General features: G+C 45.4%; 2 protein-coding genes and 2 non-coding genes across 4 annotated transcripts; 3 read left to right on the top strand and 1 right to left on the bottom strand.

The window, feature by feature from the left end:
• Positions 1 to 297: 297 nt before the first annotated feature.
• LOC141928594 (olfactory receptor 12D1-like) lies at positions 298 to 1,239 on the top strand. The gene has a single exon (XM_074837061.1). It carries the CDS (start codon positions 298 to 300, stop codon positions 1,237 to 1,239), a length of 942 nt encoding a protein of 313 aa, XP_074693162.1.
• A 13,952-nt stretch (positions 1,240 to 15,191) lies between these two features.
• LOC141928538 (olfactory receptor 6B1-like) lies at positions 15,192 to 16,144 on the bottom strand. The gene is given in 4 exon segments (XM_074836932.1): positions 15,192 to 15,342; positions 15,344 to 15,470; positions 15,473 to 15,778; positions 15,781 to 16,144. Coding segments are annotated over 4 exon segments (948 nt in total).
• A 4,514-nt stretch (positions 16,145 to 20,658) lies between these two features.
• Positions 20,659 to 20,730, top strand: TRNAM-CAU (transfer RNA methionine (anticodon CAU)). The gene has a single exon. It is a non-coding gene; the product is annotated as a tRNA-Met (tRNA).
• A 1,537-nt stretch (positions 20,731 to 22,267) lies between these two features.
• Positions 22,268 to 22,339, top strand: TRNAG-UCC (transfer RNA glycine (anticodon UCC)). The gene has a single exon. It is a non-coding gene; the product is annotated as a tRNA-Gly (tRNA).
• Positions 22,340 to 23,144: the final 805 nt, after the last annotated feature.

The raw sequence follows: 23,144 nt of genomic DNA, 5'->3' as shown, positions 1-23,144 counted from the left end.
CTGCCGTTATGCAGAGATGGAATTTTTTATTTGAATATTTTCCCCTCTGTAATATTTTACTCTGTTCTAGACAGAAAGCAGAAGACTACATTAAAGTTATTTTTCCCCATGTTCATTTCTTGAGTTTCTACGCAGCTTTTACGTTAGATTGCATGTGTTATGTTTTGCTCTTTTCTGAATTTGTTTGTATTAAAATAGCACAGAAACATATGAGTTTTGTAACACTGTTACTCCTGTGTTACACTGTTACAACTGTGGAACGTTGACATTTTGCCTTTGCTTCTTATGGTTCTAGCAATGGTGAACCAGACAGAGGTGAATGAGTTCATCCTTTTGGGCCTCACCGATATCCAGGGACTGCAGCACTTTTTCTTCGTCTCCTTTCTCTTGCTCTACTTGACCAGTCTTCTGGGAAATGGTGCCATTGTGACCATGGTGATATGTGAGCCCCGGCTCCGCACACCGATGTACTTCTTCCTGGGGAACCTGTCCTGCCTGGACATTTTCTACTCCACAGTCACTGTTCCCAAGATGCTGACTGGCTTTCTCTTTGGGCATCAGCCCATCTCTTTTGGTGGGTGCTTGGCCCAGCTCCACTTCTTCCACTTCCTGGGCAGTACTGAGGCTGTGCTCCTGGCCACCATGGCCTATGACCGATATGTGGCCATTTGCAACCCTTTGCGCTACACCCTTATCATGAGCCCACACACTTGTCTGCTGCTGGCTGTGGCCAGCTGGTCTGCTGGTTTTGTACATGCCACGATGCACTCAGTCGTGACCTCTCAACTGCGTTTCTGCGGCCACAACCACATTCATCACTTCTTCTGTGACATCAAGCCACTGTTGAATTTGGCTTGCTGTAGTACCAGCCTCAACATGACCCTCCTCAATATTGTCACCACATCTATTGCACTAGTTCCCTTCACTCTCATAGTCCTCTCCTACCTCTACATCACCTCCTTCGTCTTCCAGAAAGTCCGATCCCAGGAAGGAAGATGGAAGCTCTTCTCCACCTGCGCCTCCCACCTCACCATTGTGGCACTGTTGTACATACCCGTGCTCTTCAATTATACACCACCCTCCGCAGGAAGCTCCCCTAAGAGGGATGTGCAAGTGTCTCTCATGTACAGTGCTGTCACTCCAGCTCTGAACCCCTTGGTCTACACTCTTAGGAACCAGGAGGTGAGATCTGCCCTGAAAAAAATCTTAGGGAGAAAACTTCTTCCTGGAGGAAAGTGACTAAACAAGGAGAAGACTCGGAATGGGCTTACTCCACCTCTCATGTTTATAAGCAGAGAGCTCAAAAGGACACTGTATTGCAAGACTGAAAAACTACTGATTATGTCACATAGTTCAACACAGAAGTTAACAGCGTAGATCTAAATCGGGGGAGACATTCAGGGATGTCCTGGTTTCGACCAGGAAGGAGTTAATTTTCACTGGAGTATTTCATACCATGTTATGTCATGCCCAGGCGGGCAGGATCGCTCTCGGAGTCTCTCGCTCTCTCTCGCTTGCCGTCTGCTCGTCGGGCAGTATTGATGCTGGGGGGGGCGGTTGCTGCGCTCGGTAAACCACTGCTGCATTGTACCCGTTTTCTTTTTGAACTCACTACTGTTACTGTTGTTCTCTTGTCATATTTAGTAAATTCTTTCTTTTTACTCAACCCACGAATTCTCTTCTTTTGTTCCTCCTCTATCTTACCAGAGGGGGGGGGGGAGGTGAACAGCCGGCCACGTGCCGTCTGGCTGCCGCTGAGTTCAAACCTCCACAAAGGACTTGATGCTTCTTCCATCATTTTTAGATGTCTTACAGTACCGCATCTGGTCTCTGGCTTCCAATACAGAAGCATGAGTGTCTCCTGCAGGACTTGAGACACAGCTGGCAGCCCCATGCAGTCGTATTAAGTGATTACTTGACGGCTATGTTTAGGCAGCTGAATGACTCTCCTGTCATTCAGACCATCTGTATAGCTGAAGAGAGCTAGCATGTGTTACATTTTGGGTGGGCATAGCCTGAGAATGATATTGTCGACAACTGGCTGGAGGCAACCCTCTGGAGGGGTCTGTTTCTCTCCATTAAGTATAATGAACCTAGATTTAAATGTAAACTTAAAAATGGATGTGAGCTTCAACTCTACTAGCTTTAGCAGTGTGGCTTATCTTGCCTGGATTTATATACTTAAATGTATTTATGTGTCTAGCTGCTTTTCCAGATTCACATTCTGGTGAATGATGAAACAATTGATTTGCATTCGCACAGACTACTCCAGACATGTTAAGCGTCCTCAGGTAGCGTACCCAGACTTTGCTGGTGGATCCAGAACAGAACAGGTCTGTTGCAGGCCCTTTGTCATACTTCCTGTCCATGTTACTCAGGACAGAATAAAGGGCTACTTGGAATTGTCTGCATAATGGCCTAGGTGCAGAGCATGGAGTGCAAACTCTTGGCTACAGCTATGAGTTCTGGAGATGATCCCTTGACCCCGTTAGCCACTCATTTGCAATCCACAGAGTTTTAGGAAGATTTCATCCTTTCCAGCTTGACAATTCAGATCCATGCAATAGCATTAAGCTACTGACCGTGAGGCATTGGAAACAATACTCACTATAGGAGCACGAATGTCATTTGGTTGCCTAAGAAAAGACATCTATAGGCATCGTATAAGAGACTTGTGTGTCCTCCACCTGATGCTCTAGAAAGACACGGGAATCCCTCTGGTTCTGCTTCATATGTGCCAATCCTGTGGAACATGCAAGGTATCAATATAAGATGTGAACAGACTCCTGGATGTTGGCAACAGACCCTGAAGAGATCCAGGCTTAGATGTCCCCATGTCAGCTAAGCATCTGAATTCCACCAAGGTGCAAATACCTCAGTGTAGGAGCTTGCTGCCACTTCAGATGCTCAAAGGTATCCTGCAGGGCCTTCAAGTTGCCACTCCAAAACCACGTGCAGGTCTTGTTGGTCCTTGAGCAAACCTGCAGACTTTGTTCTAAAGGCTTGGGTATAAAAGAGCATCTCCAATGGCATCAAGTGCGTGTGTTCAGACAACTGCATCACGCGCCTTGACCCGAGTTCCACTCTCCTGCCCGTCTTACTTACCCCTGACTGTGATAAATACTTTCCTCAAGACTTCTGAAGATGGTGACCCCAGCTCCCAAAAAGGGCATTACAAACAAGATAGACGTGCTTTCTGTCAGCACAATCCTTTCTCACTGAACAATCAGGCAGCGTTTCTGCCCCCTCCCCGAGCACTCACATGCTCCCTTCATATATGGGAATATGGGAATGTTTCTGAACTGTTCATCCCTCTTCTCCTAATCTTTTCAACTCTGTATATGATGACCATGACTAGAAACATCCTCACCATTGCTCTGGTGAACAACTGTTCTGTTCATTCTCATTCACTGGAATTCTGGAATTAGTCCTTGGAGACCTGCTGCAGTCCTCCACCATCCTGCCCAAGACCATAGCTGCTTGGATCACTGCAAATGTAACCATTTCTGTTACCAGCCGCATTGTGCAATTTGTCTGGTTTTGTGTTCTGACAGCTGCAAAGTGCTGCATCAATGCATAAGAATCATTATGTAACCCTCAGTAAAAGTCTCCACTATGCAGCACTTACCAAAGGTAAGATGTGGCTGCCCTGGTAAGGAGCACTGGGATGTCTGGATGACTTTTAAGTATAATGGTAACAATGACATCCGTTGTCCTGATGGATATATAATGATTTCTTTTGTGATTTCATCCATCTGATCAATCTTCCTTGCAGTGACACTAGCCTGATGAAACCACTTGCCTACGTCACCACATCTAACACCAGATGTTTCCAGCAGAGCTGCTCAACTCTCTCTTAGTTTCATCTGTTTCATCACTGGGGATGAACACCTCCAAAAGCAAAATTACTCCACGTGAAGATGATGTTAAGCAAAGATGAATACAATGAACTTTAAGATCTAGGAGCACTGTCTGCCTGGTTTGCTGAAGGCACGGCTGCTGCTTTTCCCCCTTCCCCAGGTGAGACAAAGCCCGTACTCCCAGTGCACGCACACATAGCCAGCACTCATACAGGCTTCCACACAGATCAACACAGACCTTCAGCATTCACGATCCATGCCCAGACCCTGGACCAGTCTCCATCTCTAACGGGGGCTCTTTCCAGATCCTGGTCTCCTCCTACCCATGGGCGAGTCCATCAGCAGATCACACACCCACAGTGCCATACACAGGACACCAGTACGGAAAAGAGTTAGGAACAGAGTTTAATAAGGTGAGTCACATTTGGTGATCAGGCACAAGTCTTGGCCAGAGGAGCTTGCTGACCAGCAGCTTTTTTGCACCTGACCTGCCCCTTTTTGTCCCCATCCTCTCCTGTTTGCCAGGCCTGCTCCACCCAGCTCCACCTCTCTTTCTCTGCCCCTATCTCCACCCAGAAGCAACCCCACCTTCTGCTAGTAACTTTTCCCTCTTTGCCCCAGTTTTGCTATACCCATACCCAAGTTTGGTATTTCTAGGTATGACTGTTACACAGGTCATCTCAGACTTACATGGTATCACTCGGTGCAGTCCTCTATGTACTGTCATCCTACGCCATGCCCTGAAAGGTCCTCAAACTCCCTTTTTTTCCCTGTGAAGTTTGGCCATTTCCCACATCACTCCTCCTCAACCACCTGTGAACCCCAGCCACCCCTCACAGAGCTCTCTAGCTTTTGGTACCCACCATGTCCAGCAGTGTCTCATGTCTTGTCTAGCAGTTTTCCACGTCCTGTCCAGTTAGCTGAGCCTCAAGGCAGGGGGGACCCAGGCAGTGGTCTGCATACTGGAACAGATCAGTGACCAAAGGTGGAGGAATGACTTTCCAGAGGTGCTGTCTACAAAAGGCATCTAGATATTAGGCCTGGCCTTTGGGTGAAGGCAAGGTTTGGCTCCTTTCACCAAAAAAGTCTTCCAGAAGTATTTAATCTCTCCTTTGGTTTCTAACACCTGCACTCAGCCCCCTCCTATAACCTTGGGAATGAAACACGTACCCTCAGCACCACAGTATGTACAAAATCATTGCTGTGAAAAGCTGCATTCCACCATTCATTCTGTTCTGGGTACTCCGAATGGAAAAGCAACAGCCAGACAAAAGAAGTTTTACGTCTGAAGTTTACACGCAGGAACATCACACAGGGCCAAGAGGAGACTTGGGCTGAGAGCTCTGCAGTGTCAGCACAAGCACCCATTAGGTTGCTGCCACCACCACCACCAGTAAAAGGGAGTGACTCTGTACTCCTGAGAGCTGGGGATCACACCCTGCGGCAGAGGCATTTATCTTTGTAGGAACTATTAACTTCTGCATCAAATTTAATCATCAAGGCACCCAATATAAATCCCCATAGGGAGGGAGGCAGCGAGAGAGATCATGCCTGATTTCATCCTGGTGCAGCAGACAAAGAGCTATCAGCTCAGTGGTCTTCCAGAAGTTCCTGTTTCTGTTGATCAGAAGTGGTGTTCTGGTGACTGATTTCACCACAAAAATCTCATTTTGCTTCTCCCTGTATATGTTACATGAAGGTCTGAGAATTTTTTTTTAAAATTCTCTTTGAGAAAGATTCATCCTGTTGTGCTTGATACCTCTCTGGGGATGCGAGGAGGTAAATTGCAGGTATGCTTATCCTTCTCCACCAACTACAGATGGATCCCGAATGTTGAGCTGAGGCCAAGCTTCTAGCTTGTCAGCAGCTAAAAGTTAGGTCAGAGACGTCTTCTTCTAGGGAACATTCAAGGATCATTTCTGTACCTTCACATATTAGACCTGTGATCTGAGCTTGCAGTTAGTTTCCCAGAGACAAGCTTAGTGCAGATTACTCCTTAGGAGACCATGGAGGCCTTCTTTCTGAGGCACAAACACCTCTGAAGTAACATGCTGGGAATTTCAGAAAATGGGAAAACTACTGGTTGCTGGTGCTTGTGAATACAGCCTTCCCCTCAAAGCAAAAGAAAACAAAGAAACGAAACTCATCCCACTGAATTCTCCTCCCACGTCAGGCAAGTCCTTTAAGTCTTATATTCATTCTCAGGTCAGAGGAAGAACATAGGAAGGAAAAAATACTTCAGCCCTCATGGGAATAGCATGAAAATCTCCCTTTTCAACCAGCTATACTGCAAGCTCACAGAACTTCCCTCCGATGGCCTAGAGAAAGCGGCATGACAATGACCATCGGTGGTTATCTACTCTACCCACCTGCTCGTCCTTGTGTTTCTTGACAAGTCAGATCATTCCCCATTTTAATTTTGGGCTATGGTTAGTTGCCATCACTCATCCTGAAGGAAAATGTTTTAGCTTGTTCATATCCACTTGATGTCTTAAAATGAACATTTTATTGTAAAAAGATATATTGACCCATTTCTAAAGGAAAAGCTGTCGTTTGGAAATTAAAAATACACAAACCTGGTAAACATCAACGTTTTTCCTGAATTTTAAATCCATTAATTTAGATGTCCAAAATGTTTTTCTAAAATTGACTGAAAGCTGGCAAATATTCCCCATCCTTCTACATTTTTCATTTCTAGAAAGAAAAACATTCTCTATGTGTGCATGACACTTATTCGTGTTCTTAACACTTTAGCTATCTCACTCTCCACTAAATTTCCTTCTGCCTTTTTCTCCATTTATACAAATGTTTATCTGCCTGCCGGTCTACCCGTCAATTATTTTTTCCATCAGGTTGATATTTGTGCTGCCCAATATTTGTCTGTTTAATTCTTGTACAGGTACCATCACTAATCCCCGCCTTTGGTCTTCTCTCATCTTATGATGCTCACATCTAGATATTGGCTTGTGTGTCTTCTGATCATACACCTGTCTCTAGCGATGCGGCCAGGGTTGGTTCTGTTGCTGTATCTTCTAGTCAAGTTTGAAAACCCATCTTCAAAACGTTACAAAATGTTATTTGTTTTTTGAATAATTTTACATATGTCATGATTTTTGGTACAGAAATGTATTTCTCACCCTAACTGTGTGTGCTGGTAACTTTACAAGAACAGCACCAGAGGGCATTGGAGCTCTCACTGGGTTTGCAATGTGGTGTTCTTTCACAAGATGGTGAGAGGGCCGATTTTATCACGGACAGCTTTGCCCTTCACGACTCCTGAGAGAAACAGTCAAAGACACACAGTCCGCAAGATCTTGACCACAAAGATGACATTGTTTGGTTTTCTTGGATAGCATCAGCCCCTATTGGAAAATGATGTTGATTAAGTTCATCTGGAATATATTAATTTACACCAGCAGGCTTGAATAAGAAACAAGAAATGCCCTGTTGCATCATATGCTCATTAAAAACTTGAAGTCTAGCAAAACTCTTTCTCAAAGACTATTTCTCCTATTAGCCACCTGATGACTGCACAGAGAATTAGCAGCAAGTAAAAGCTCGTTACCGTTTGCTCGGTCTATCAAGCCCTTGGGTAAAAATTATACAAGAGTAAAGTTCCCTGGAGTTTTAATGAGGCCTGCTGAAGCTATTAGAGATGGAGCTGTTGCAGGAGGTCTCAGTGGCCCTCCTGGGGGTCTCATCAGAGCAGAAAATCAGAACATGGTTACAGGAAAATAAAGGAGGGCATAAGTGCTTTCACCAAGCAGCGCCTCTGATGTGTCCTGCCAAAGAAAGGGGATGGGTGCTGATCCACAGCAGGACCTTTTTGGGCCTCACCTGTCTGAGGCTTCTTTCTGGTCAGTGTGGGACGTGCAGAGGAGGCACCCAGGCTCCTGCGAGGCTGCAGTGGACACACAGCAAAGGTGCCTGAGCAAAGGTCTGGCCCACACGTCACTGCTGTCCCAGGCTTGGGGCTGCCCTCCTCCCCGGTGCACCCCAGGCTCAAGGGCTGTTGCTCAGTCCAGAAACACAGCCCTCACCACCTCACTTTTCCTGATACCCCACTCTCAGTGTCATACCCTCTTCCCCATCCCAAAGCCTTGAGCAATTCCCTGAAATACTGCCCCCTCCACCCTCCTCCACCTCTGCAATACTCATCCAGCTCACCCATTGCCCCTCACTGAACGGCCATCACTCTTCCTCAAGCATTCCCAGCGGGATGTGCAATGGAAACGTTTCTGTCAAAGGGTCATTGTAAAGCTTTTATGTGTCGGAGGTCAAGGTATGAGTTCAGCTCTACTGAGGACAGTTGTTTTAACAGTAAAATGCACACAAACTCATGATGTGGGTGCTCAAAAACTACAGTTCCTCTGTCACTGTCTAAAAGTAGAGAGAAATGTCTGTCCACAGCGTCTTTGGGGCTGGTTTCACAAACCATAGGGATGCACACATCAAATCACCACCTCTGAGACAGAACCAAGCGAAATCCCGTCTCTTTCACCAAAAAAATGAAGAGATGTCTTGAAATGCATACACAGAAAGGAGGAGGGAGTATTTCAAGTCAGAGTAAATTCTTATCTTTTGCAGGATTTTGTTATCTATTAACTGTTAACTAAGATAACTCAGGTAACTCAGGACATGCAGACAGTTCAGTGAAGACATCTCAACCCCGTTTGAAATCTCTGGTGTTCATGGGTGTGTGTCAAGTGCCAGTCCATACAGCTATCCTTGCGTTATAGCTATTATTATTATTGGATGAAGTCCTCATAAAGAGCAAGGCATCATTATTACCTTCAGCTGTTGAAAACAAGTAGCCAAAGACACACACACACAGAAAAAAACCCCAAATATGATCTGTGCTAATCCTGGGAATCCACAGAAGACAGCTGTGGTCCTCCGCAGGGATTTGTCTGTCCATGATCCACCAGAAAATGTCAGGCATCTGATACCTGAATATTCTCCAGGAACAGCCCTCCCTTGGCTTCCTGACAGCAGAGTGCCCTGAGGACTCTACGCCTGCCCCTTTAGCAAACATGTAAGGCCCATCAGGTAGGACACTGGTTTCTTGAACCCTCTGACTCATACACTCCTTGCAAGTCCCTTGGGAGCAGATTCTCTGGGAAATAAGGCAAACTGGCATCCTCATCCTGGTTGTCAGGGCTTGGCTTGCTGCTAAATCCTCACCAGCCCACCCAGCCCATGTCATTCTGCATTTTCTAAAACACTACAGTGACATCAGTTGCCTTCCTTTCTTTTCTCTATAGTTTCCAATTTCCTTATTTAGGAAGTTTCACAACGATGACCTTTCAGCAGGAAACAGCTATTTCCCCCATCCCTATTAAAAGTTGTACTTCAGTTGTAGAGTTCAAATTTCCATCTGATATATTCAAACCACAGCTTTCTATTTCATTGTGTCAGTAATTTTTTTCTTAAGTCACATAGCAGTATCAATTCAGACTGTATGAGAGTTAAGTCATACAATAAACATTTCAGTTAAAGAATCTCTGATTTTTCTGCAGAGTTTAGCAAATACAGTGAGGACACTGTTAGAGCAGATGGTTTCAGATATCTACTTAAGGGTGAGATGAATCACACCCAAGAAGTGACAAGGTCTTTGCATTGGCTGTAAAGGGAGTCTTTATATCCAGGCCTACATTCTTCATTCTACACCGCAGAACGCCACAGTTAGATGTGCCCTTCCACCCAAGCGGTTTGCTGACATTTTGTAGAAGGTTGCCTCTTTAGATCAAGCTGCAGTGGCTCCTATGCCTGATACACGAGACCAGCTTTGCCCGTTATCTTCTCTGGACTGAATAACAGCAGTCCTGAAGATCCCTGCACACGTACTGGGTTTGATCATAGTAGGAGCAACTAACATACGATGGACCAAGATCTTGCCACAGTTATTCCAAACACTGCAAAATTCAGAGTAACAGGGTCTGCATACAGAAACTGCTACTGCAGGTGGTGCCAGGTTCTGGATTTCAACATCCACCATCTACCCTTGCAATGTGAATAAGGAGCTACCTGCAGCAGCTTGCTTGGGAATGAAACTTCTCTCTCTGCTGCAGCCCACAGACATAATGAGCATCTGAGCAGACTTTGCATCCTCCATGCCTACATGCAATGTTTTTCTGCATGTAGAATGACCTTTTCCTGACACACCATCCTAGCACAAACCTGGCAAACTGAGAGGAACTCTCAATATTAAGTGGAAATGACAGAGACATATTAATTATTGAAGAACCTTTAAATGTCTCAGGCCTGACAACATGTTAAGGGAGGTCTCAGTGTTAGGGCAGGCTGGCTTTTGGCTGAGGGGTTCAGACACTCTTGACACAAAGCCGTCTGAATAAATAAAGAGGATCCAACAGCGAGCTGTGCTTCAGGAAATGTTGGCAACCAACATGTAGACGTGGAAAACACTGCATTGTAGTCAGTATTCAAAAAACCCTGATAGACAGTGCAAGAAACTGTGGGATAAATACAGCCTTGTGTTGCAGTAAGGACATGGCTTGTCTGTTCCAGAGGGAGCAGGTTGTAAAGAGCAGTGACAAAGTGCATCCTGCATATGTACCAAAAACTTTGGTATTTAGTCTAGGCAGCTGAGCAGCCTTTCTCTAAAGCCAATGAGCAGCAACAAACAAAACAGGAAGCTACTTTGGAGAATTCATGACACACAATTTCGGATGTAGGCTGAAAATCCATGTGAAAATCAGGGATTTAAGATATTTTTGCAGCCATGACTCTGTCTGCAGCTGCTTGTCAACTCTTTTAAGCTACCTGAAAGTTACAAGAGGATCAGTCTTTCTTGACACTTGACTGTTGCTTACCAGGAGGATGAGAGGGGAGGTCTAGTTTACTAATTCCGAAAGGTTTATTTAATTCAGAAGGGCTATCCATGGCACAGGGGTCCATATCTGGCCCTCAACCCCCATTTGTCGGACTAGATGAAGTCAGTGCAGTGAGCACAACCTGGAACAAGATTCATCTCGTCCTAGAGAAGACATGATTTGATCACCTAATTTCACCCTAAAAGCACTTTTTTTTTCTGACAGTTGGATATTAAGAGATATTAACTTAGATGTAAACATCTACACAGCCAATGTTTAAAGTTTACTGGTATCAGTTCCAGTGCTAATTTTCATCTAGCTAAAAACAGTCCAAATGAACCCTTTACTAGTCTAAACCAAGCATACAACTCCTACCTTGACCCATCTCATTGTAATGCAGGGGAGAAGAGAAATTCATGAGAGATGCCTCTCCATTCACTAGGAGAGAAGATGGATACTTTAGATAATGGTATTCAAGCAGTGATTCAGGTGCCCAAGCAGAGGCGTCTTGTGCCATTTAGGGTGACCTAGGGCATCACTGACATCAGTACAGGGTTGATAAACGTGACACAGACCCTACGAGGCATCTGCAGGATCCCTTAATGTATCTGAACCAGCACCACACACCTGTGTTTAGGCAGCTACTTCTGCCTTTTGGTAGACATGCCTACAGTCTAAGTGGTAAGCATTTCATAAGGGGGGGCTGAAACTTAAGGGCTGAAGCGTAAGCTGCTCTTGGATATTGGATTGTGTTCTTAGAGATAAACACTGGATATGCAAGCTCTGAGCTAGTCATCTTGCCTCCCTTTAGAGTCAGCGGATAGAAAGAGGAGCTCTGATCTACGTGGTGTGTGGACCAGCACGACAGAGCAGAGAAGACAGTTTCTCACCAGTGGTCATAAAGGGAGCCAGCACAGCTCAGAGAGTGAACTTTTAGATGTAAAGCTAGGTCTTGTGAGCCCTGGTTTCAGTCACCTTTCTGTTGACATGGGAAAACAAGGCAGTGGATTGAGTATCTCACACCGCTTTAGGTCTATAGTGTGAACCGCTAGGAAGGAAGAACTGTTACAGTGTAAAATATGAAGTGAAGGAGGGCAGTGAGGACGGGCAAAGGTGCGACTGTAGTACACAACCGGCAGTATAGGGTAGCAGCAGCTAGGGATGGCAGCTTGGGCAGGATGGTGGAGCTGTAGCACATCTCCAAGCAGGACAAGTTACTGAGGAAGAGGTACATTGGGTGTGGAGATGCTGATCAGCCACCACCGACATGAGGATGAGAATGTTCCCCATCATTGTCACCATGTAGATCACCAGGAAGAGCAGGAAGGGAGGGACCGGAAGGTCGAGCAAATCGCCAAATCCCAGGAGGATGAATTCTGTAATGCAGGTTTGGTTTTGCTTTTCTGTAGCTGACATCATGATGAATCTTGGGGAAAGCAAACACTAAAATGTAATACTAAAAAATAAAAAGCTGTTGTCCATGCACAGCTGTAAAGATGCACTATTCAACTTAATTCTTGGATCCAATCTCTGTGTCCTGATAACTTATTTAAATCCCAACCCTTAAAGCATTTTGGCAATATTTTCTGTGAAAAAACAGACTGTCTTATCTGAGTGTCAATCACTGTTGGTATGCCTCAGGGACAAGACTTCTTTTCTAAGAAGTATGGATGATTACATGCTCTTTTTTGGCTCAGTGTCCTGGCTTGTTTCCCTGTCTTGTAGAGGCATACCCTAATAATGAATTTTTGTGCTCTGCATATATACTTCTGCTCCTTTGCAGATCACCCAGCTGCACCAACATGGGGAAAGGTGTTCAAAACTCCCTACGCCTAAACTATGGCATTAGCTTTCGGTCACATCAGATCAGTTTCTGCAACCAGACAACCTTCACACAAGATCTCTTATACTCTGCACCTTGGGTGACCCAGTGGATTTACAAAGTAGGGAAATTTTAGGCATGGGGAGGACTGTCTCTGCAGTTTGTTCAATGTCTCATCACTTAAAGCATATTTGGACATTCAGATAAAGCTGTGACTGGCATAATAAAATCACGTCAGCAACTGAGGAGCCTTACAGTTCAGCACATGGACAATTATTTCCACTGATAGAAAAACACAGAAAGTCAGAAATTAATCTTCTCATCAGTTCTTTGTTCACTTTCTTCCCAAGTCTGTTCACTCTCCTTTGTCAGGCTTACCTGAGAGAGACGGAAGATTTGATCAATTCTTGTAATACTCTTGGAAGTAATGAGATGTTGTGGCATAATGTATTGTAACAGCATATGTAGGAAGACATAAGTCTTCACTTCCAATGCCAGCTTTATTGCAATGCAGGGTGAAGCAGAATGAACAGGAATGAAGCTAACTTCAGCGCTCGGGCCCGCAGTCCGTGAACTGATGCACTTTTTTTAGCTAGAAAGATGTGACGGAACTGTTTGTCTCCCTGCATGACACAGCCTGGTGTTCAGCTCCACACCGGTGCTGACAAAGACTCTGTGTGTGCTTCCTTTGTGGACCAAACCAAAGAGAGGTCACTGCTACCAACTCAGTGGGTGCAGACTGGCTTTTGCCCAATAAATGACAGCTTGCACCTTGTGGACTAAATTGCCCATGGCCATAAGGCATACTGTTTATGTTAGATGTCTTTCAGGTCTCATCTACTGTGTAGCCATCTAGCTCAATGTCAGAAATGTGGATGCTCTTGTTTAAATTTTTGAGTTCAAAAAGGGGTTTTGTCACACAGTCACACAGTGAGGTGTGGTGATTTTCACTTTTTAGTATTATTTTGCCCAGTATGTTGGATCTGGTAACAGGAAGAAATGAAAAGGCTGTCTGAGAGTTCTGCAAAAAATAAATGATGGAATATCTTATTGAGTGTGGAAGAAACCAATGCGCTGTGGTAGGTATGGAATTGAAGAGTGGTGTCAAGACACAGTGTAAGGTAGTCTATGCTTCCTTTGGCCACTGTACAAAAGGGACTTTTGGGACCATACAATATTTTCATGGAATAGTTTCCATCTGGTGGAACTTTCTATTTTCTTTGTGCCAATGCCATGTCATGGGTGTATATGTGCTAAAAACCTTTTTGGAAAAAAGGAGTTTCAACTTTGTCTTGTAAACAATTAATCTGAGTTTTTATGACCAATCTGAGCCTGTGATTAATGGTATGGTGTTGAGACTAGAAGAGGAGTCTCCAAACAGACATGATCTGAAATGGAGGAACCTGGAATAACCAAAAACCTCCACCCAAACCCTTAAGAAAATTCCACATGCCCAAACATTAGTCAATGACAAGAATGAGAAAATGGTTGCATTGGTAATGATGGATATTAGTTTAGCTGCTGTATCTCACACAGACAATGTGAAATGTGATGAATTTTCAGAGATTCTGAGAGCTGTGGTTAAGTGTGTGTTAAGAGTAGCTGAATTCAATGTGCTGAAAGAGCTAGGGAATTCCTCAGTCCTGGACGGGGGAGTTGAATGACTACTCCTTCCCCTTGTTTTCATGTCATGCTAGCAGTGAGCCTGAGCATGAATTCCCAAGAGGCGCATGTACACACACCCATACACACACACGGAGACACAAATGGATCAATACAATAGAAGGACACTATCTTTACAGGTCTCCACATAACACAGACAGCATGAATGGGGATCTCTACTAATAGAAAATCCCCTTAATGGGCTTCTCTGTCTATCAGACCTTTTGCCTCCCCAGTTTTGGTCTCCCAGGACCTTGGACTTTTCAATGTCTGACATGCAGAGTCCCAGTCTGTCCAGTAGTTTGACTTTGGACTTAGGGTGTCTCCAGTATCTTGCTCCCTGACACCAGTGTCTCCAATTTTTGGACACTAAACTTCTGTCACTTCACAATGTGGCTTTCAGGCCCCTTGTCCTACTCAATAGCTTTATGTTGATTGCCAGATTACTCACATATATGCACATGCACACATAAAAGGGAAAATCCTGAGGCAGGATGTAGAAAGGAAAATAATTTAATAAAAAGGTGGGACAGATTGTGGTAACGAGGGGCAGTTGTTGGCCAGACAACTGCATTGACCAACAGCCTACTTATGCATGACCAGTCCCTTTTACCTCCTTTTCTCTTCATTTTCTTGTGCTTGATATCTTTCTTTATCTTCCTTTGGCCTTTTCCCTAAAAAACCTGTAACATCTCTAATTCTTTTTTTAAATCCCAATTTTTCCCTCCACCCTCAGACTTCCTACAGTGAATTCTATACTACTTTACACAGTAGTCCCTTTTAGTTTGCACAGCACTTGGGAGAGTTTAATCTGTTGAATCACCCCAGTAGGCTTCAGTGACAATGGCTCAGTCATTCACCTTTGATAGCCTTAGGGGTGATTGATTCAGATGGATCAGGTGGTCAGCATTCTCCATCCTGTCACTGTTCCTCTGATCACTGTCTGTGTCCATTTTGAACAGTCCTTAGCTAGGTATCCTTGTGGTGTGCTTATCAGTTCCAATTTGTCATAGCTTATCCTTTCATTTGGGGAGAAGGGATGGATCTGGAGACATTAGAGATACCATTTTTTTTTTCACAGAGAGCATTTTTCACTGCTCTTTTCACTTCCTGGTTCCTCAGACAGTAAATGAAAGGGTTTAAGATGGGAGTGACAATAGCTAGCTGACACAAGCTTATTCAAGTCAAAAGGGTCGATCTTCTTAGGACAGGCATACATGAAGAGGGTGGCTGAAAAGAAAATGGTGACCACAGTTAGGTGGGAAGAACATGTGGAGAAGACTTTCTTCTTTATTGCAGGATTGTAATGATAATTATTTGGTAAGAGACAATAGTGAAGAAGAGGGAAACAAGCAGTATGAGTAAGGCCAACACAAAGTCCACTATCTCTGCCAGTGATGCATCAGTGCAGGTGAGGTTCAGCACAGGGCTAATATCACAGAAAAAATGGCTGATAACATGGGGACCACAAAACTTCAACTGAGAGATGAAGGAAATCTTGATCAAAGACACTGTGAACCCGCTGAACCAGGAGACAACTACCAAGTATATGCACATTTGGTATGTCATCTTAACTGGATAGTGAAATGGTTGACAGATACATAGCGATCGTATGCCATTGCAGAGAGGACACATTCAGTGCACATGAAGGAGCTGAAGAGAAACAGTTGAGTCATGCCTCCCACAAGGGAAATACTCCTGTCTTCAGCAATGAAATTTGCCAAGAGTTTAGGGATAGTGACTGAGATATACCAGATCTCGGTGAAGGAGAGGTGACCAAGGTAAAAATACATGGGTTTGTAGAGCTCACAGTTTATCTTGATCAGGGTAATGATGACCACATTCTCCAAAATAATTAAAATGTAGGTCAGCAGAAATACTATGGAAAGCAATACATGCAAGTCCTCTAGGGCTGGGAATCCTAGCAAGAGGAACATGTGGACCTGAGTGGAATTCTTCTCCTCCATGCAGAGAAGTGCAGAGCTGAGCCTTGGAGATTAAACTTAGACCTGGAAAAAAGAAATCAGAATATGGGACAGTTAAAAGTTACACAAAAATTCCAGTCCCTAGATAGGAATTGTCTGACTAAGCTTTAGATGCTTGCCTTGTAGGTTCCCCTTTCAGTCAATGGAAAGAAACAGGCAGTTCATCTGACCTACTGACAGCTACCTTAGGATGATGTACAGTGCAGGTCTGGTAATAAGGGAAATGTAGACGACTAGTACAGGAATAGGCATCCAATTATAAGCCATTTATAGTAAATTCTGATGAATCCCACTCCCAATTCCTATGTTCATCTTCATTCTAGTTGTTTACCAGTTCTTTGGTCAAATTTTCAAAGGCATTAATGGGAGCTAGATAAACTAAGCATCTAGCCTTTTGGATTCAGGTGTGCCATGATCCTGAAGTTATTGGAAAGTAAGAGCTGGTCATCCTCTATCACTATATTTGCCTGTTGAAACAGTTTGCATCTGGAATGTACTATTTTTTTGAAACAAGAAAACTTACAAGAATTGGTACATTGTTATAAGATAATCTTAAAACTATATTGATGGTCCATTTCCTAGGAAAATGAGAAATTCAAATAATTTATTTCAACTTGAGAAGAAAAAATTAAATTATGACACAGAAATTCTGGTTCCTGGATATTGACCACAGGTGGCTGACTTCATAAACATTCCTTTATAAAATATAACTGAAATATCTGAGAAGTTAATGAACTGGGTTTACATGCCAGCTAACATGACCATATCCTGGAATAAATACAGGATTTTCCTTAAATCATCCAGAAGCAGATCCTTGCTTGGTGTGTTCTCTCCCATCTACTTGAAGCATCTGTCTTCAGATGGGATGACTCACTATCAAGAAGTGCCCAACTTGGTCACTAAAACTGAATTGACTAGATGTTAGACACCAGACGCTAAGAAAGAAGGATGCTGTACTTGATAATTTACTCTTATTTAACTGCAATAAGATCTGGATGTCTAGCCCCTTATGATCCTTGACAACCAGCTTTTCTGTGATTTTGCCATGGTGATAGAGGAAAGTAATAGATTTTCTATTACTGTTGATGTTTATGTTATCCTTGATATTTTGTTGCTTAATTTAAGAGTCCTGTTTTTAAGTTTGGGGTATTTTTCCCACATTTTTTAAGATGGTAATCACAACTGTTACAGGCCAAGCTTTGTATCTAGTCCTTCATTTAGGCACACATATTAGCTACCCCAAGTCAGGCTCCCCTAACCAAACTTTACTGTTTGTTCTTAAAAAAACAGACAATGGGCTCCTGATCTTCATGTTGCCAGGGACTGCACACACTGCTCCCTGTCACAGCTATTGCTGCACACACTGACTGTGTCTAGCCAACGTAACAAGAAGGTTGGGATTCATCAGCCCTAATCATCCAGATTTTAGGTATCTCACTCAAAACTAGCACTTTATGCCTCCTCTATAGTCTATAGAGGGAATTAGGCACTACCAGTGGGACATTCAACTCCTTCTAATACAGATTTCTGGGTACGGACAGACCTAGGAGATGACATTCTGGTGATGACAAAGGGCACATGTAGTGATTCTCACGTGGACACCTGAATTCCACCCTTCTCCTTCACTTAGGGAAATACTGTTATGAACTTCTGTTATCTTATGCAATCTGAATAATCACATAAAAGAAATCACCACCTCATTAACATTAACCTTAATATTAACATTATTGTTCTTTGCCCAAATATGAACGTGGTTAAACTTATTTATCAAAATGTAATTTATATATTAAAAAAAAATCATGAAAGAGGATTAAGCATCTTTCTGTAAAGATAATTACCAATCCAACCTGTTTCCTCATTTATGTCTGGTATGAACATGTGCAGTGTTATCTCTCCAAAATAAAATCAAGGACATCAGGTGCAAGAACTTACAAGACTGAGACTTAAGGAAGTTCACAAGCAAGGCAGAAGGAGACCAAACTTCGAGCCTTGTCACATGAAAATAAGACAATCAGCTACACATTACTCCCATTTTATGAGCCTTCTCCAGATTTCTGTGTTTCCTTTTTACTCTTGAAGTCATACATGGAGGAGAAGTCCGAAGTGCCTTTAAGTAGCCACAGTTCCACAGACTTCGGTGAACCTCTGACAGTTTAGAACAGGCTGTGACTGCTTGTTGTGTACAGGAGCATAATTCTACACAGAGGCCTTTGAGACCTTGTCAGCAAACCTTCAGACCCTTCCCTGAAGGATCCTGTCTCTGGATAGACGACTGCAGGACTTTTTTTTTTCCTCCCTTGCCATGTTAAACACTGCTTCCATGTTTTTAGATAATTCTGAGAGTTCTGTGGTCCAGCAGTTTTAGCACTGAGCTGGAAAACAAAATATCTAAAAATGTCATCATTTTATCGGAGTTGCAGATAGATAACAAGGGCTTCATGTGTGCTTATCATGCCATTTTGAGGGAGGCAGTATAGGCCAGAATGATTGCATCCAACCAACAGTGATGATCTCTCTTACAAACCCTGCACAGATTTTGTCCATGGGGCGGGAGCAGGATGGGTGCTGTGACTCAAGCCCAGTAGAAGCTCCAACAATTGCTATTGCTTCTTTTCTTGTATGTAATAAAGGAAGTAAGGAGTGGGAACAAAGACAGGACAAAGCCAGATTCTACAGAAAGAGGCTTCAGTGCCTGAATTCACAGCATGTAGAATAAAGATCTTCTAATATGGTGAATGCTGTTCTGGGTACAGTTTAGCTGACCAGAGTTGTAGGTGTCATTGAGCTGACTATGCCATCATGACCTAAAGGGTTACCTGGCCTGTGGCTGTGTACCAATTGTGATTGTGTGTTTATAGGATTCCATAATCCACAAGGACATGGAAGTTTTATCCTCAAAATTTCTCTACTTTACTACAAATTACCACAAATACCATAAAAATCACCACTAGCAAGTATATCTATGATTAATAAAGCAAATACATATTTCTCAAGCTATTACAAATTATTATCAGCAATCAATAGTATAGCAGCAATCAATAATAATGGTATTAAATAATAGCAGCAATCAATAACAGCGACACTCAAAAATAGCAGCAACAAATGTATATATAATATTACATGTTACTACAAACTTATTGCTAGTAAAGCAAACTTATCAATAATATATGGCGTGAGTTGACCCTGGCTGGACACCAGGTGCCCACCAAAGCTGCTCTATCACTCCCCTTCTCAGCTGAGAGGGGCAAGAGAAAATAGAATGAAAGGCTTGTGTGTTTCTCCTGCTTGTTCCTCCTCAAGGGGAGGACTCCTCACGCTCTTCCCCTGCTCCAACATGGAGTCCCACCCACAGGAGACCATCCTCCATGAACTTGTCCAATGTGGGTCCTTCCCACAGGCTATAGTCCTTCATGAACTGCTCCCGCATGGGTCCTCTCCACAGGGTGCACTCCTTCAGGAACAGGCTGCTCCAGCGTGGGTCCCCCAGGGGGTCACAAGTCCTGCCAGCAAACCAGCTCCAGTGTAGGCTCCTCTCTGTGTGGGTCCACAGGTCCTGCCAGGAGCCTGCTCCAGCACAGACTCTCCACGGGGTCACAGCCTCCTTTGGGTGAATCCCCCTGCTCCAGTGTGGGGTCCTCCACAGGCTTCAGGTGGACATCTGTTTCACTGTGGACCTCCATGTGCTGCAGAAGGACAACCTGCCTCACCATGGTCTTCACCGTGGGCTCCAGGGGAATCTCTGCTCTGGCGCCTGGAGCACATTCTCCCCCTCCTTCTTCACTGACCTTGGTGTCTGCAGAGTTGTTTCTCTCACATATTCTCACTCCTCTCTTTGGCTGCAGTTGCTGTTCTGCAGCAACATCTTCCTCTTCTTGACTATGTTATCCCAGAGGCACTACCACGGTTGCTGATAGGCTTGGCCTCGGCCAGTGGCGGCTCCATCTTGGAGCCAGCTGGCATTGTCTCTGTCGGACATAGGGGAAGCTTCTAGCAGCTTCTTGCATAAGTTGCCCCTGTAGCCCCCCCTGCTACCAAAACCTTGCCATGTAACCTCAATACAATATAACAGCATATATACTTATGATAGATCACCAATATGCACTTATATGGTACCAAGAGCATTAAACCAATCCCAGAGGGGGCCAAAATATCTCAGAGGTAGGACAAACTGATTTCAGAAGGGGATCCAACCATCTCAGAAGTGGGAGGACAAACCACACTGACCCCAGAAGTGGGTCCAGAGGGGGACCAAATAAAATAACAATCTCACTTCAAAAGTGATCCACATCATGGAGTTTGGGGTGAGCCAGGGGTCCCTGGTTAGAGTCCAAAATCTTGCAGAAAGTTCACGCAGAGACCTCAACCTGTTTAGGGAAGGGAAAAGTATGTGCAGAGCACAGACAGGAGGAAGGGAAAGTCAGCACAAGTGCTGGTGCTGGCAGTGCCAGGGATCATCAGGTGGGGCTCTAGGTGGCATCAACTCACAACCTTCAAAGAGCAGAGTGGCGCAGCGGAAGCGTGCTGGGCCCATAACCCAGAGGTCGATGGATCGAAACCATCCTCTGCTAGTTGTCTTTTCTTTCTTTTCTTAGCAACAGCAGTCACTGCCTCTCCCTTGCATCATTCCAAGGAAGTTTTAACCTGCACTGCTCCGCTCTCTGGGCACCCATGGCCGTGGCCCTCCTGCTCCCTCAGTTCCTTCTCTCTGCCACTGACACCTTCTTTCTCCTTTGCCTTCTTAGGAGACAGCACTCCCAAAGTGTCCCTCAGCAAGGCAGATGGGTGGGTGTGGAGCAGCAGGCAGAGCTCCCCACACAAGGAAGTGGCTGTCCTGGGGACACAGGTGTGTTTCTCCCTTCCCATCATGAAGCTCAGTCCCAACTTCCCAGCTGCAGACAGGGACCTCCAGGAATCTGCAGGTGGGGAAGAGTAACTCGGCTGCTGCTACTTTGGGAAACACCAATGTGATCCGCTTGAACACCTGGGGACTTTCTTCATCCTAGTGTGTTTGCTGCCGTGCCCACCCCCAGGTCCATCCAGGTGCAGGGCTGAGCAGGTATTCCCAATGGGCACTGCGTTGTCTCCATGTGGCTAGGTGTTGGTGTGGAGGGGAGAGGAGGTGCTGCGGTGTGGCCTCTGTGGGAAGAGCTAAGGGGCTGCCCTGTGCCAGACACAGCTGGCTACATCTCCACAGCAGATGCACTACAGGACACAGCTGAACCATCACCATAGTTTGTGGCCTCTATGAAAACATAATCCAGAAAGAGCAGAAAATACCAGACAGAGAGAGAAAGAGCTAAAAAAAAAGGGTCAGGAAGAGCAGAGGGAAAATGCATCCCCCCTGTGCTGTTGAGTGGGTAGAGGAGTCTGGTGTGAAGGAGTGAAGTTAAGCCTGGGTAAGATGGAGGAAAGGTGGTGTTTTATGTTTGTCTTTTTGTTTCTCACTATGTGAATCTATTTCAATCAGCAATAAATTAAATTTCCCCAAGTTGAGTCTGTTTTGCCCACAACAGTTTTTGCTAACCCATATCCCTATGTTTATCTTGATCCATGAGCGCTTTCATCCAGTTTTCAGTGCTCTGCACCCCAGAGAAGGTGGGGAAAGGAGTGAGCAGCTGGGCTGTGCTTATACACACAACGCACAGACACTTGCACAGTGCATGCAGAGCTGGCACACGTATGAGCGCAGATGGGATGTGCCACCATTACCAGCACCCACAGAAGCACCAGCCCTCACACAGGCATGAACAAGAGAGTCGGGCCAACCCTTTTCTTTCCCTCCAGCTGCTTAGGGCTGGGAATCAGTGCTGGATACAGACCCACACCAGCAGGTCCCTTAAACCCTGGGTCGTACCCAGGCTTTGGTCTGTGCAGGGTCCACGCCCGGAGCTCAGTCCCGGTTTGACCGGTGTCCTGCTCCAAGCCTGGGCAGTCGCTGATGCTGAGCTCCCCTAGTTGGTGGCCAGTGCAGCTTGGGGTTCCATAGCCAACATCCGAGCGGCTCAGTGCCACGAGCGCTCCGCCGCAGCTCGCAGCGCTGCGCGGGGCCGGCGGGACGGGGCGGGGCGGCCGCTCTGTGGAGGCGCAGAAAAGAGCACTGCCAGCGCGTTGGTGGTATAGTGGTGAGCATAGCTGCCTTCCAAGCAGTTGACCCGGGTTCGATTCCCGGCCAACGCAGACCAACTTTTCTTTAGACGGGCTCCACGGTGCCTTGCTTCTCCTGCTCCAGAACCGCCAGCTCAGCTTCCCCCAGCAAGTTCAGCCCCCACCAGTAAGGAAACTGGTGAGGCCGCCCCTCGATGAGTGGGTTCAGTTTTGGGCCCCTCACTCCAAAAAGGCCATTGAATGACTCGAGCGTGTCCAGAGAAGGGCAACGGAGCTGGTGCAGGGTCTGGAGCACAGGTCTGATGGGGAGCGGCTGAGGGAACTGGGGGGGTTTAGTCTGGAGAAGAGGAGGCTGAGGGGAGACCTCATGGCCCTCTCCAACTCCCTGAAAGGAGGGTGCAGAGAGGGGGGATGAGTCTCTTGAGCCAAGGAACCAGCGCCAGGACAAGAGGGAATGGCCTCAAGCTGCACCAGGGCAGGGTCAGACTGGCTCTTAGGAAGGATTTCTTTGCAGAAGGGGTTGTTGGGTGTTGGAATGGGCTGCCCAGGGCAGGGGGGGAGTCCCCATCCCTGGAGGGGTTGAAGAGTCGGGTTGACCCAGCGCTGAGGGATCTGGTGGAGTTGGGAACGGTCAGGGTGAGGTTCATGGCTGGACTGGAGGAGCTTCAAGGTCTTTTCCAACCGAGACAATTCTGTGATTCTGTGAAACAAGCACAGAGCAGGTGCTCAGCAGGCAGCTCTATTGCTCACAGTAAAAGCTGCTTCTGGCAGCCAGGCCAGTGCTGGTTCCATACAGCCTCTGGCACCACCTCCATGTCCCCTGACCCAAGCATCTGTGTCTGCTCCCAGGCCTGTAAGGGGGGAAAGCCTCACCCCT

Source organism: Strix aluco, chromosome 12 (assembly GCF_031877795.1).
Source record: "Strix aluco isolate bStrAlu1 chromosome 12, bStrAlu1.hap1, whole genome shotgun sequence".
Classification (NCBI taxonomy): domain Eukaryota; kingdom Metazoa; phylum Chordata; class Aves; order Strigiformes; family Strigidae; genus Strix; species Strix aluco.
This window is presented reverse-complemented; position numbering and strand designations above follow the sequence as displayed.